General features: G+C 47.1%; 3 protein-coding genes across 4 annotated transcripts in view; 2 read left to right on the top strand and 1 right to left on the bottom strand.

Moving 5' to 3' along the window:
• The first annotated feature begins 890 nt into the window (after positions 1-890).
• Positions 891-1,602, top strand: LOC139415545 (cortexin-1-like). The gene has a single exon (XM_071163656.1). The coding sequence runs from the start codon at positions 891-893 to the stop codon at positions 1,158-1,160; it is 270 nt and encodes an 89-aa protein (XP_071019757.1). The 3' UTR covers positions 1,161-1,602.
• Positions 1,285-2,338, top strand: LOC139418468 (glutamate--tRNA ligase-like). Its single transcript, XM_071168342.1, has 2 exons — positions 1,285-1,299; positions 1,406-2,338. Exons 1-2 carry the CDS (start codon positions 1,285-1,287, stop codon positions 2,336-2,338), a joined length of 948 nt encoding a protein of 315 aa, XP_071024443.1.
• Positions 2,339-6,362: 4,024 nt separating this feature from the next.
• LOC139379479 (fibrillin-2-like) overlaps positions 6,363-15,481 on the bottom strand; it is a 106,349-nt gene continuing 97,230 nt past the window's right edge. For both annotated transcript variants that reach the window (XM_071122331.1, XM_071122392.1), the window contains exons 57-64: positions 15,265-15,390; positions 15,030-15,152; positions 11,917-12,033; positions 11,447-11,575; positions 8,501-8,620; positions 7,995-8,226; positions 7,586-7,745; positions 6,363-7,431 (exon numbers count right to left, since the gene is read on the bottom strand). In XM_071122331.1, coding sequence (XP_070978432.1) covers positions 7,060-7,431; positions 7,586-7,745; positions 7,995-8,226; positions 8,501-8,620; positions 11,447-11,575; positions 11,917-12,033; positions 15,030-15,152; positions 15,265-15,390 — 1,379 coding nt within the window. In that variant the 3' untranslated portion in view covers positions 6,363-7,059. The remainder of the gene's footprint in view (positions 7,432-7,585; positions 7,746-7,994; positions 8,227-8,500; positions 8,621-11,446; positions 11,576-11,916; positions 12,034-15,029; positions 15,153-15,264; positions 15,391-15,481) is intronic.

The raw sequence follows: 15,481 nt of genomic DNA, 5'->3' as shown, positions 1-15,481 counted from the left end.
ACCAACTCTTCTCTCAGAGGATCCTTTTCTTCAACACAGTAATACCCTACCGAGGACCGTTGACTGTTATCATCAGTGACTGTTCAAACCCATTCCCATTCACAGACAGACGGACATCTTTCACCACGTATTTAATCCTAAAAGTACACACTATATAGGGAGACCGCAGGGTGTTAGACCCACACTGGGCTATAGACATAGCTCTGCTTTTCAAACCCACTAACTGCCCTTTCCCTGGAGAAAAGGCTTACTTAGCATCTAATGCTGTGTGTTGCTTTCACATTCAGCATCATTGATCCACTGATCCCCCCTCTGATCTGATTAGCCTTTTAGCCTCTCATATTGTTTACGCAAATATATACACACACACAGGCGCATGCTGCTGTCATGCTGTCAGCTCGTTTACACATCTACGTCTCGCCTGGCTGTGATTAGCATCCACCACAGACAACACCTGGGTATATCGCATCTGTACACAATTAGCTCCCATTGAGGAACCTGGGTAGTACTACTAGTACAGTACGCTGTTGCCCTGTGCTGTACTAATGTGTTTATCCACACTGGCAGGTGCCTGTGTCATGTCCGGTCTGTCAAGGTGGATGTCTGTGTGAGAGAGTGGATACGACAGGGCTCTGATAAACACATGTTCTGTAGTCATCTACTACTGCCTATGGGTCGGTCACTGTGAGCAGAAGAGGTACTGGTACTGATCATACTGTCTGTCTATCACCCTGTCAGAAGGGATCAAGATCAAATCTCTCTTGAAGAAGACACTTCATCAAAAAAGGCTGAATAGAACATCACTGTCCATCCGTCCCTCCGTACCCCTGTGGCCCACTACCCCCACCATCCAATTTGTGTGCCATTTCTGCCACCGGACCCCTTGGAGGATGAATGATGTCCCCACTCTGGACTATGAGCTGCTGCTGTCCCCTGGGCCCTCCCTCCCTGGGGCCCCCAGCAGTCCTCCTCTGGTGGGGGGTGACGCAGAGCAGAGGACGGCCTTTGCCTTCGTGGGGCTCCTCATGCTCTTCCTTGTCTTCCTGCTGGTGCGCTGCTTCCGCATCCTGCTGGATCCCTACAGCCGCATGCCATCCTCCTCCTGGACCGAACACAAAGAGGGTGCAGAGAGGGGGCAGTTTGACTACGCCCTGGTCTAGACCTGGGTCGTGTTCATTAGGGACCAAACGGACTGAAACAGAGAGGGACTACCAGAACTTGTCCAATAAGGAAGGCTTGTTTTTGTTTTTTCTGTTGCACAACGTTTTGCTACGGTGTTCCCTAATGAAAACGACCCTGGTAGGGTTTAAAGGGGGCAGTTTGACTGGCCCTACTGTAGAAACATACAAGTAGTCAGACTGGAGCTCTCAAGACCCAGACAAAGATCAGAACCCTCAAGACCCAGACAAAGATCAGAACCCTCAAGACCCAGACCGAGATCAGAACCCTCAAGACCCACACCGAGATCAGAACCCTCAAGACCCACCTCGAGATCAGAACACTCAACACCCAGACCGAGATCAGAACACTCAACACCCAGACCAAGATCAGAACCCTCAAGACCCAGACCGAGATCAGAAGCCTCATGACCCAGACCGAGATCAGAACCCTTATAACCCAAACCGAGATCAGAACCCTCAAGACCCAGACCGAGATCAGAACCCTCAAGACCCACACCGAGTTCAGAACCCTCAATACCCAGACAGAGTTCAGAACCCTCAAGACCCAGACCGAGATCAGAACCCTCAAGACCCAGACCGAGTTCATAACCCTCAATAACCAGATCGAGATCAGAACCCTCAAGACCCACACCGAGTTCAGAACCCTCAATACGCAGACAGAGTTCAGAACCCTCAAGACCCATACTGGGATCAGAACCATCAAGACCCACACCGAGTTCAGAACCCTCAATACGCAGACAGAGTCCAGAACCCTTAAGACTCAGACCGAGATCAGAACCCTCAAGACCCACTCTGAGTTCAGAACCCTCAAGACCCAGACCGAGTTTAGAACCCTCAAGACCCAGACCAGAACCCTCAAGACCCAGACCGAGATCAGAACCCTCAATACCAAAACAGAGATCAGAACCCTCAATACCCAGACCGAGATCAGAACCCTCAATACCGAGACAGAGTTCAGAACCCTCAAGACCCAGACCGAGATCAGAACCCTCAAGACCCAGACAGAGTTCAGAACCCTCAAGACCCAGACCGAGATCAGAACCCTCAATACCCAAACAGAGATCAGTACCCTCAAGACCCAGACCAGAACCCTCAAGACCCAGACCGAGATCAGAACCCTCAAGAGCAGCCTCCTTGAAACTCAGACCAAGAGGTAGAAAGGGGTTATACTGCACTGCTGCCTTAAAACCCTCTGCTGCATCTCCCCCTGCTGTAGTCCCTGTAGTCTGGCTAAAATGCAGGGGAGAGCTACCAAGCCATTTCAAACATCCTGTGATCTGGGATTACAAATAAGATCTCTTAACTACAGAATAAACCTAGACATAATAGTATCTTGCAGTATTTACATCTCACCTGTTTCTGCACCTCCAGTTGGTGATTTGTTACAGTATCTTCAGCAGTTACGACCTTTTTAACCAATATTATTCTCTGACAGATTATTATTATATTACAACTGTGTTTACAGATGCAGTCACCTCTTTAACAAACCAAACGGGTGATTTGTCTTCATATAAATATTATTAGTGTGTTTTGTGTCTGTATAACTGAAACAAAGCCATATATTTACTATCTATATCTACATATTCTTTGGTTGACCTGTTTGCTTTAGCCACCCTGCCAAGCTTGGTGAAAATGAACTCTACAACTGCGACTTTTAGAAAGATCAGAAATACTTTATTTTTGTATTCCGACTCAAGTTTGGAGTCTCCTTTTGCTAGTGTTTTCTGTGGTTTGTAGCTCTCTCAATCTTATCGTTGGACTGTGATTCTTGAGGTAGCCAGGTCTTGGGATGAGGAGAGTCAGAGCAGGCAGCTCTGCTTGCGTTTTCAAGATTTGTAAGTAGATACATTTCCTAACTGCTTTGTTTTTGCTACGCAAAGTTGCATTCTGTGAAATAAAATGGGGTTCTTCAATTCGTTTTCTCAATTTCCTGTGTGGGGGTGAATGGTTGGAATGGGTAGATACGGGTAATTGACAAAATAAAGGAAACACTTGAGTAAATGAGGGATACAAGGTATATTGAAAGAAGGTGCTTCCACACAGGTGTGATTCCAGAGTTAATTAAGCAATTAACATCCCATCATACTTAGGGTCATGTATAAAAATGCCCAGTTATTAAAAATGCCCCATTATTTTGGCTACCATGGCTAGAAGAAGAGATCTCAGTGACTGAAAGAGGGATCTCAAAGGAGCACAGGGGGTTTAGAGTATGTGTGTGTGTGTGTGTGTGTGTGTGTGTGTGTGTGTGTGTGTGTGTGTGTGACCAGATCTCAACCCAATTGAACACTTATGGGAGATTCAGGAACGGTGAGTGAGACAGTGTTTTCCACCACCATCAACAAAACACCAAATTATGGAATTTCTTGTGGAAGAATGGTGTCGCATCCTTCCAGTAGAGTTCCAGACACTTGTAGAATCTATGCCAAGGTGCATTGAAGCAGTTTTGGCAGCTTGTGGTGGCCCAATGCCATATAAAGACACTTTGTTGGTGTTTCCTTTATTTTGGCAGTTACCGATAACTCTTCCTGTAAAATCAATAAAACATATCAGCACATTAACTCACTTTAATCACCTTAACAAAGCGCTAATGGGACATTCATCGAGCTGGAAAATGAAACTCCAAGACAATCCTTTAAAAATATAACCCACAATACTTTTATTGCCATTAAATGTCACTGACAAAAGTTTACAAAATGATGAGAATCCCTCAGATTTGACAGATCGCATATGTGTACACCCAATTAATGTTAGATTCGTTCCAGCATAAAATAAGAGTTTGGAAAATGAGAAAAGACTAGTTTGTCAGGGATGTTCAGTTTTGCCCCAGTTAGAGGTATGGTATGGCTCAATGATTGTCATGGAAACCATCAGCTGGTTTCAGAGAGAGCTCCAGGTGTTGAGTCTGTCTGTGTTCACTACACCCTCCTGAGCACCTCTAAAGAAATGACATTCAAGTTCTTTTTTTCCCTCAAATTCAAATCAGAACTGACTGATTGAGCGATACCAGTGAAGTTCAAGTTTGACACTGAAGCTGAGATACAGTACGCACACGCACATTATTTTCTTAACATGTATTGGCAAATAAAATAACGGACAGACAAAAAAAAATATAAAGTATACAATGTTCCCATGTTCGAAAAAATGGTTATGCATAAATATAGCCCAGGCTGTGGGAACTTGGATGTTCCTTGGATGTTCAGAGAGCAAAATCATAGTTGAGCATCAGAAATAGGTTACTAGACAGAAGCCACATTTATACCTGGTTCTAACATGCGTCCTTTGTTCTGATCTTGTCCTCATTCTGATTGTGCCCACATTTTTAGACAGGTGTAGGTGATTCAAAAGACTCATTGTGAACTGATTTTAATCAGATCTTATAAGTGTAAACGAGCAAGATCGGCAAGAGATCAGAACAAGAATGGGACGAGATCAGGATGAGATCGGGACTAAGGATGTATGCTAGCGGCAGGTATAAACAGGGCTAGGGACACTCACTGCCAGAGTGAGCGATAGATGGCCATGTTTTTGCATTGATCCTATAGGCTTGTTACAGTGTCAACATCACGATAGAGAGACAAACTGTAGAGTGGGAATGCTACTATAGTAGTGTGTTTTGGTCTCTGACACTCAATCCAACCATGTCCCAGATCTGTTTGTGCTATGGTTGTTGCACAAACTGATCTGGGATCAGGCTACTGGCAATCCGCAACCACTAACCGACAGCATTATGAGCTCAGAGACTACAGTATGAGCTGAGAAGGACAATGATAGGTACAGTGTTCTAATCTACTGCATGATCACAAAATGGATGCCACTCTAGGATTTGATTTGATCTTTTCTTTTCTGTGCAAACAAAGCCACCAGCACTTTAAGGCATTCAATCTTGGGCAGCCTTGACGCTTTTAAAAACAACATAAAAAACATCTACATTTCACTTAAAAATATACAATTACATTTTCAAGAAGCAAGTTCGATAATATTGGTTTTCAGCATTAAGACATTACAAAATACAGACAAACATGAAACATAAAACCTAGTAAGAATGACAGTTTTTGCAATCAAGATTCAAGACTGATTTTTTTTGTTGTACATCATGTAAGAGACAGAATTATTTAGCACCTTTTTCTCTGATAAAAAAAGAATTGTGAGCTGATGGATGCTTGTTGTCAGTGAGTTTTGGTGTTCACCTGTGTGTTTGTGCCCGCATTTATGTGTGTTCTGTAAAAATCCCAAACGTTACCTGTCTGTTGTGGTAACGTTGTTATGTACCATTGAGGTTGTTACAATATGTTTCGTCTCCAGCTATGTTTCTCTATGGGCTGCAGTTGGTTCAGCCATCCAATAAGTTCCCACTACCAGTCAGAATACCAACTCTCAGAAAAGCTTCAAAATAAAGTTCTAAAAGCCAAATCCCTCAGGATGTTTGCTGCGTTTCTAAGCAAAATCTCTGATTAAATTCAAAGAGCAGTTTCAGTGCACGATATAAAACTGCAGCACCACTAGTACAATGTCCTGGCAGTCTTTTGGAGAGAGGACTTGAGGTAGTAATCACCCCTAACCACTGAACTAGGATCAGAGTACCCTACCCGCGATTCCCACCTTCCATTAGGGAGATAAAACAATATCTGATCCTGGACCAGTGATTAGGGGCGGCCTCTACCTCCTCTTCTGTCTCTGAGACACTGGACATGGTTCATGCTGAGGGACAGTGTGGCCCTCTCCTGGCCAGAGGCAGCATTACAACAGCGTTGTATGGTGAGTGGAGGACATGAGTGAAACGCATTGAGGTAACAGAACGCGGGCCGGCAGCACATGCCATCACACCAGAGGGTCCCTGCTTACCGATGGTGATTTACTCCTAAAGTTGTATACTATGCATGATGACCAACTCTCCATTACTGTTAAACCTGACATGTGTAAATGTTGCAGTCCTTCGTGTGAAGTTTTTTGACAGTACAATACATTAAATGACACAGAATACCGAGTAGGGCGAAGCATGACCTCTATCCCCAGTGTTGTGATTTCACAGATTACAGACAGGCGAGGGACTGCTTGGACCACCATTCACCAACACATACCCTTATACCTCTTTTAGCAAATCAGTGGTTCTTACCTTTCCACATCATCATAAGAAGATTGTCCTACACACGCTCAACTCAACAGTAAAATACCCCCGCATTTCAACAATTTTCAGCTTTTTTGTGCATCTTCTTCCATTTCTACTTCATCCCAGAGGTTCATGGATTCGAAGGCATGAATCGATTCTCGTCAGCCATTTTGTGTGTAAAATCTAAAATGGCAGGGTTTTGTGGTCCAAGCACTGCACACCTTTCTGTAATCTCCTCCACTCGTTCTCCAAGTAGAATACAGATGTAGGATCTTAATTTGATCACTCATTTGTTGCTGGAAATGTTCCTGCACAGCAGGAAATGCAAACTTGTAGTATATTTGATTGTAGTATATACATTTCCAATTTGAAATTTCAGACTTGATTTGCCCTGACAAAAAATGATCAACCCTACAAAAATGCCCATTAATTATAATCCACGTAATAATTCACATTTCCTGTTGCTGTATAATTATTTTCCTGCTGTAGCAAACTGGCTCAAATTAAGATCTTACATCTATAGGAGGGGTGGGTCTGGGGTGGGTAGATACAGTAAGGAGGGCAAGGAGGGGTGTGGGTAGTCAGGGAAACAAAATAAAATACTTGACAATTAAAAAGTGGTGGTTGGGCTGCTTGACTCAGTCTTTCAAAGCACCCTAGCCCAATTTAATGGATGGTCCTGGGGTTAAGGTCAAAGATCAGAGGGGTCATTATAAGGTTAGTCCAGGGGCTGGAAAGAAGGAGGTTGGGGAGGGTTGGAGTGCTTGCAGCTCAGTTCAGGTGGATGTGCAGCTTGATGCGCAGGGCGTCTCCTATCTCTCCCAGCAGGTAGTCGCTGTCGTGTTCCTCCTCCAGCTGTCGGAGGCGCCGCGGCCCGAACAGGGGCAGACTAGCGATCTCCAGGCGGTAGGAGCCAGGGGGAGGTGGCTTCCTGCCCAACCTCAGCACGCTCTTCCCATTGTGGCGTTCCAGCAGGCGGAAGTGCTCGTCCTGGTTGCCGTGGGTGATGACGTAGCGCACATGGTGCTCCAGGGGCTCCAGGGCCGGCAGCAGCTCCAGCAGGGGCTCCTTGTTGTGCAGCGAGGCCAGGCTCAGGTTCATGGGGATGGACTCCTGGGTGTCTAGGCTGGCCATGCTCACCTCCTGGGGAGATGAGGGAGGAGAGGGTCAGCACATAGCAACATAACAAAAAACATACACATACACACAACATACACATTTATAACCTGTAGATTTGAGGAGTGAGAGACTTCAAAATAGCAGAAAAAGAGAAGAGGAAAGAGAGTAGCAATAGCACCTTGAGGTCGTTGTCTCCAGCAGAGTGACGTCTGTGTCGGCCCTTCTTGCCGACGTCTCCGTTGATCTTACATTCGTAGCAGGCCTCTGGAGACAGACTGTCCTCATCATCTCCCTCTGAGCTAAACTGGTCCTGGAAGCCCTGACCTGAAATACAATGACTGGGGAGAGAACAGAAAGAGAGAGAGAAATACATGTTTGTGCTGTGACCAACCTAAAGCTTTTGAAGTCTTTAAGATATTTTTTATAAAAAAAAAAATCTTCACCCAATAAGTGAATAAAACCAATGGTTGCAACCAAGACCAAGTTTTGAGCCATTAACCCATAAGGAATCAGCCACAAGCCACAACCCATTGGGGAATCCCTGGTGTCAGTCAGTCAATGTAAGGCTGAGTCTCCCATCCACTCACCCCTGTCCAGCCCTGTAGTAACCTCCAGGACAGCCACACAGGTATCCTCCGTCTGTGTTGGAGCAGCCGAAACTGCAGGGGTTACTGCCCATGGAACACTCATTGACATCCTGGCACCCACCCCCTCCCAGTTCAAAGTCAAAACCGGATGGACACACACACTTAAAGCTGCCCAGGGTGTTGTAGCAGGAGGCCGAGCCACACACAGACACACCCGAACACTCGTTCTCATCTACAGAGAGAAAAGAGAGAGAGAAAGATAGATTGATGGGTCAAAATGAGTAAAAGACAAGCCTAAGCACGATGTGCACACGGTATCAGATTTAGTTGATCGATGCAGATACTTGGTAAGTTAGGTCCTGAATTGAGATTATGACACACAGAGGACAGCTCCTGTGTCTCAATACTGGGCAGTGACATATCTTGTGGCCATATGCACCCGTTGAAGCAAAAAGTGTTTAAGTAAGTGACTGGTCTTGTGACTGGTGTGTGTCTGTCCCACTCACCCACACACTGGTTCCACTGGTAGTGTTGCACATAGCCCTGAGGACAGCCACAGCGGAAACCTCCCATCATGTTCTGACAGCCATGCTGACAGCGATGGTTACTACCACACTCATCCACATCTGAAGGAGAGGTCACAGACATGGGGAAGTTGGACATTCCATAAGGCATTTCGTGTTACATCTTGCAAAAGTTGGTGGAGTGTATGTGTGTGTGTGTTTATGGCGGGGAGTGTGTGTGAGTGTGCTTATGGCGGGGAGTGTGTGTGTCTGCTTATGGTGGGGATTGTGTGTGTCTGCTTATGGTGGGGAGTGTATGTGTCTGCTTATGGTGGGGATTGTGTGTGTCTGCTTATGGTGGGGAGTGTGTGTGTCTGCTTATGGCGGGGAGTGTGTGTGTCTGCTTATGGCGGGGAGTGTATGTGTCTGCTTATGGTGGGGAGTGTGTGTGTCTGCTTATGGCGGGGAGTGTGTGTGTCTGCTTATGGCGGGGAGTGTGTGTGTCTGCTTATGGCGGGGAGTGTATGTGTCTGCTTATGGTGGGGAGTGTGTGTGTCTGCTTATGGCGGGGAGTGTGTGAGTGTGTGCTTATGGCGGGGAGTGTGTGTGAGTGTGCTTATGGCGGGGAGTGTATGTGTCTGCTTATGGTGGGGAGTGTATGTGTCTGCTTATGGTGGGGATTGTATGTGTCTGCTTATGGTGGGGAGTGTATGTGTCTGCTTATGGTGGGGAGTGTATGTGTCTGCTTATGGTGGGGAGTGTGTGTGAGTGTGCTTATGGTGGGGAGTGTATGTGTCTGCTTAAGGTGGCGAGTGTGTGAGTGTGCTTATGGTGGCGAGTGTATGTGTCTGCTTATGGTGGCGAGTGTATGTGTCTGCTTATGGCGGGGAGTGTGTGTGTGCTTATGGCGGGGAGTGTGTGTGTCTGCTTATGGCGGGGAGTGTATGTGTCTGCTTATGGCAGGGAGTGTGTGTGTGCTTATGGCAGGGAGTGTATGTGTCTGCTTATGGCGGGGAGTGTATGTGTGTCTGCTTATGGCGGGGAGTGTGTGTGTCTGCTTATGGCGGGGAGTGTATGTGTCTGCTTATGGCGGGGAGTGTATGTGTGTCTGCTTATGGCGGGGAGTGTGTGTGTCTGCTTATGGCGGGGAGTGTGTGTGTGTCTGCTTATGGCGGGGAGTGTGTGTGTGTCTGCTTATGGCGGGGAGTGTGTGTGTCTGCTTATGGCAGGGAGTGTATGTGTGTGTGATTATGACAGGGAGTGTGTGTGTCTGCTTTTGGCGGGGAGTGTGTGTGTGTCTGCTTATGGTGGGGAGTGTATGTGTCTGCTTATGGCGGGGAGTGTGTGAGTGTGCTTATGGCGGGGAGTGTGTGTCTGCTTATGGCGGGGAGTGTGTGTGTGTCTGCTTATGGCGGGGAGTGTGTGTGTCTGCTTATGGCGGGGAGTGTGTGTGTGCTTATGGCGGGGAGTGTATGTGTGTGCTTATGGCAGGGAGTGTGTGTGTGTGCTTATGGCGGGGAGTGTGTGTGTCTGCTTATGGCAGGGAGTGTATGTGTGTGTGATTATGACAGGGAGTGTGTGTGTCTGCTTTTGGCGGGGAGTGTGTGTGTGTCTGCTTATGGTGGGGAGTGTATGTGTCTGCTTATGGCGGGGAGTGTATGTGTCTGCTTATGGTGGGGAGTGTGTGTGTCTGCTTATGGTGGGGAGTGTATGTGTCTGCTTATGGCGGGGAGTGTGTGTGTCTGCTTATGGTGGGGAGTGTGTGTGTCTGCTTATGGCGGGGAGTGTATGTGTGTGTGCTTATGGCGGGGAGTGTGTGTGTCTGCTTATGGCGGGGAGTGTATGTGTGTGTGCTTATGGCGGGGAGTGTGTGTGTCTGCTTATGGCGGGGAGTGTATGTGTGTGTGCTTATGGCGGGGAGTGTGTGTGTCTGCTTATGGCGGGGAGTGTATGTGTCTGCTTATGGCGGGGAGTGTATGTGTCTGCTTATGGCGGGGAGTGTATGTGTGTGTGCTTATGGCGGGGAGTGTGTGTGTCTGCTTATGGCGGGGAGTGTATGTGTGTGTGCTTATGGCGGGGAGTGTGTGTGTCTGCTTATGGCGGGGAGTGTGTGTGTCTGCTTATGGCGGGGAGTGTGTATGTCTGCTTATGGCGGGGAGTGTGTGTGTCTGCTTATGGCGGGGAGTGTGTGTGTCTGCTTATGGCGGGGAGTGTGTGTGTCTGCTTATGGCGGGGAGTGTGTGTGTCTGCTTATGGCGGGGAGTGTGTGTGTCTGCTTATGGCGGGGAGTGTATGTGTCTGCTTATGGTGGGGAGTGTATGTGTCTGCTTATGGTGGGGAGTGTGTGTGTCTGCTTATGGCGGGGAGTGTATGTGTCTGCTTATGGTGGGGAGTGTATGTGTGTGTGCTTATGGCGGGGAGTGTATGTGTCTGCTTATGGCGGGGAGTGTGTGTGTCTGCTTATGGCAGGGAGTGTGTGTGAGTGTGCTTATGGCGGGGAGTGTGTGTGTCTGCTTATGGCGGGGAGTGTGTGTGTCTGCTTATGGCGGGGAGTGTGTGTGTCTGCTTATGGCGGGGAGTGTGAGTGAGTGTGCTTATGGCGGGGAGTGTATGTGTCTGCTTATGGTGGGGAGTGTGTGTGAGTGTGCTTATGGCGGGGAGTGTGTGTGTGTGCTTATGGCGGGGAGTGTGTGTGAGTGTGCTTATGGTGGGGAGTGTGTGTGTGTGCTTATGGTGGGGAGTGTGTGTGTGTGTGCTTATGGCGGGGAGTGTATGTGTCTGCTTATGGCGGGGAGTGTGTGTGTCTGCTTATGGCAGGGAGTGTGTGAGTGTGTGCTTATGGCGGGGAGTGTGTGAGTGTGTGTTTATGGCAGGGAGTGTGTGAGTGTGTGATTATGGCAGGGAGTGTGTGTGTGTGTCTGCATGCGTGCTTTTGTGTTGGATCCTTACCTTCACACTCAAGGCCAGTGGTGTCCAGAGAAAAACCTTTCCCACAGTCACAGTTGAAACTGCCGGGAGTGTTGACACAGGAGGCTCTGGAGCCACACACACTGTTCTGTCCATTACACTCATTGTTGTCTACGAGAGATGAAGATACACATTCATGAGATTTCATTCAAAAAAATGTTTGGGGTCAAATTAGGTGCAAGTGAGGTGCTTAGGGGAACTACCAGCTCTAAGTCTAAGGGTTCTTTAACTTTTCTAGGTAGTAGAATTGTCCTAAACAAAGTGTGTATCTTGTTCATGGCTTGTTCACCGTAAGGTTGCAAGTTCAAATCCCTGAGCTGACAAGGTACAAATCTGTCGTTCTACCCCTGAACAGGCAGTTAACCCACTGTTCCTAGGCAGTCATTGAAAATAAGAGTTTGTTCTTAACTGACTTGCCTAGTTAAATGAAGGTAAAAAAAAAAATTACTCACCAATGCAGGCGGTCTGGTGCTGGGTGAAACCTGCAGGACACTTGCATGTAAACCCTCCGATGGTGTTGACACACAGGAACTGACAGTTGTGCTGCTTGGTGGAACACTCATCCAGATCTGGAATTGAGGGGTAAAAATATTGATATTGCGAGCCTACCAGACGAGCTGAATGTCTAATATACTCGCTTCATGAAAAGCAACACCGAGCCATGCATTAGAGCACCAGCTGCCCTGGATGACTGTGTGATCCCGCTCTCCGTAGCCAACCTTTAAAGAGGTCAACATTCACAAGGCTGTGGGGCCAGACGGAATACCAGGATGTGTACTCTGACCAGCTGGCAAGTGTCTTCACTAACATTTTCCCTGAGTAATAACTTAATGTTTCAAGCAGACCACCAAAGCCCCTGTGCCCAAGAACACCAAGGTAACCTGTTTAAATGACTATCGCCTTGTAACATTCACATCTATAGCCATGAAATGCTTTGACAGGCTGGTCATGGCTCACATCAACACCATCATCCCAGACACCCTGGACCCACTCCAATCTGCATACCACCCCAACAGATCCACAGATAACGCAATCTTTACTCCACCACACTGCCCTCTCCTACCTGGACAAGAGGAACACCAATGTGAGATTTCTGTTCATTAACTACAGCTCAGTGTTCAACACCATAGTGCCCTCCAACCTCATCAGTAAGCTCAGGTCCCTAGGACTGAACACCTCCCCCTGCAACTGGATCCTGGACATCCTGAACAAAGATTTGGCATGGGCCAACAGATCTTCAAAAAGTTATACCGCAGCACCATGGAGAGCATCTTGACTGGCTGCATCACCGTTTGGTATGGCAACTGCTTGGCGTCCGACTGATAGGCGCTACAGATGGTAGTGCGTACGGCCCAGTACATCACTGGGGCCAAGCTCCCTGCCATCCAGGACCTCTATAGCAGGCTCCAGCCAACCAAGTCATAGACTGATCTTTCTGCTACCGCACGGCAAGCAGTACCGATGCACCAAGTCTGGAACCAACATGACCCTGAACAGCTTCTACCTTTTCTAGTGTTAGCATTTTTCTATTATTTACATTTTTTCTCTCTACATTTTTTAAAATGTATTTTATTTGACATTTACTTAACCAGGTAGGCAAGTTGAGAACAAGTTCTCATTTACAACTGCAACCTGGCCAAGATAAAGCAAAGCTGTTCGACACATACAACAACAGAGTTACACATGGAGTAAAACAAACATACAGTCAATAATATAGTAGAAACAAGTCTATATACGATGTGAGCAAATGAGGTGAGATAAGGGAGGTAAAAGCAAAAAAAAGGCCATGGTGGCAAAGTAAATACAATATAGCAAGTAAAACACTGGAATGGTAGATTTGCAATGGAAGAATGTGCAAAGTAGAAATAATGGGGTGCAAAGGAGCAAAATAAACAAATAAATAAATAAATACAGTAGGGGAAGAGGTAATTGTTTGGGCTAAATTATAGATGGGCTATGTACAGGTGCAGTAATCTGTGAGCTGCTCTGACAGCTGGTGCTTAAAGCTAGTGAGGGAGATAAGTGTTTCCAGTTTCAGAGATTTTTGTAGTTCGTTCCAGTCATTGGCAGCAGAGAACTGGAAGGAGAGGCGGCCAAAGGAAGAATTGGTTTTGGGGGTGACCAGAGAGATATACCTGCTGGAGTGTGTGCTACAGGTGGGAGATGCTATGGTGACCAGCGAGCTGAGATAAAGGGGGACTTTACCTAGCAGGGTCTTGTAGATGACATGGAGCCAGTGGGTTTGGAGACGAGTATGAAGCGAGGGCCAGCCAACGAGAGCGTACAGGTCGCAGTGGTGGGTAGTATATGGGGCTTTGGTGACCAAACGGATGCCACTGTGATAGACTGCATCCAATTTATTAGTAGTGATGCTGGACGGGCGGGCAGGTGCAGGCAGCGATTGGTTGAAGAGCATGCATTTAGTTTTACTTGTATTTAAGAGCAATCGGAGGCCACGGAAGGAGAGTTGTATGGCACTGAGCTCGTCTGGAGGGTTGTTAACACAGTGTTCAAAGAAGGGCCAGATGTATACAGAACGGTGTCGTCTGCGTAGAGGTGGATCAGAGACTCACCAGCAGCAAGAGCGACATCATTGATGTATACAGAGAAGAGAGTCGGCCCAAGAATTGAACCCTGTGGCACCGTCATAGAGACTGCCAGAGGCCCGGACAACAGGCCCTCCGATTTGACACACTGAACTATATCAGAGAAGTAGTTGGTGAACCAGGCGAGGCAATCATTTGAGAAACCAAGGCTATCAAGTCTGCCAATGAGGATGCGGTGATTGACAGAGTCTAAAGCCTTGGCCAGGTCAATGAATACGGCTCGACAGTATTGTTTCTTATCGATGGTGGTTAAGATATTGAATCTGTTTGTTCATTTGGCTTTCAAAGACCTTAGAAAGGCAGGGTAGGATAGATATAGGTCTGTAGCAGTTTGGGTCAAGAGTGTCCCCCCCTTTGAAAAGGGGGATGACCGCAGCTGCTTTCCAATCTTTGGGAATCTCAGACGACACGAAAGAGAGGTTGAACAGGCTAGTAATAGGGGCTGCAACAATTTCGGCAGATCATTTTAGAAATAAAGAGTCCAGATTGTTTAGCCTGGCTGATTTGTAGGGGTCCAGATTTTGCAGCTCTTTCAGAACATCAGCTGACTGGATTAGGGAGAAGGAGAAATGGGGAAGGCTTGGGCGAGTTTCTGTGGAGGGTACAGTGCTGTTGACCGGGGTAGGGGTAGCCAGGTGGAAAGCATGGCCAGCCGTAGAAAAATGCTTATTGAAATTCTCAATTGGTGGTGACAGAGTTTCCTATCCTCAGTGCAGTGGGAGGTGTTCTTATTCTCCATGGACTTTACAGTGTCCCAGAACTTTTTTGAGTTTGTGTTGAAGGAAGCAAATTTCTGTTTGAAAAAGCTAGCCTTGGCTTTTCTAACTGCCTGTGTATATTGGTTTCTAACTTCCCTGACATTGTTGGCAAGTAAGCCCGTAAGTAAGCATTTCACTGTTAGTCTACACCTGTTGTTTAAGAAGCATGTCACAAATAATATTAGATTTGATTTGACCCACCTTTGCAGGTCTTTCCGTCAGGCTGCAGAGTGTATCCTCTGGGGCAGGAGCACAGGTAGCTGCCCTCTGTGTTCTTACACAGGAAGTTACAGGGCTTGGGAGATGCGGAACACTCATCCATATCTAAAAAAAGAACAGGAAAGTAGTAAGTAATATGATCAGAATGAGGGCCATTTCTACCCCGAGGCAGGATGGTTTGGTCCAAGGCCCAGTAAGAGAGAGAGATGGGTCATACCAATGCAGGAGGTTCCGGTGAAGTCGGTGGTATAACCCACGTTGCAGTGGCAGCGGAACGATCCGATGGTGTTGATGCACTGGCCGTTCTTACACAGGTCTGGCATCACCGTGCACTCATTGATGTCTGCAACAACAGTAGGCAAGGAGGTTAGACAAACACACACACACACACACACACACACACACACACACACACACACACACACACACACACA

The sequence above is a fragment of the Oncorhynchus clarkii genome, chromosome 1 (assembly GCF_045791955.1).
Source record: "Oncorhynchus clarkii lewisi isolate Uvic-CL-2024 chromosome 1, UVic_Ocla_1.0, whole genome shotgun sequence".
In the NCBI taxonomy this organism is placed as follows: domain Eukaryota; kingdom Metazoa; phylum Chordata; class Actinopteri; order Salmoniformes; family Salmonidae; genus Oncorhynchus; species Oncorhynchus clarkii.
Note: the sequence above shows the minus strand (reverse complement) of the source record. Positions and strands in the feature narration are given on the sequence as shown.

Bases quoted from the DNA above. Each gene is read 5' to 3' on its own strand.
- LOC139415545 (XM_071163656.1), top strand. From the start codon at position 891: ATGAATGATGTCCCCACTCTGGACTATGAGCTGCTGCTGTCCCCTGGG.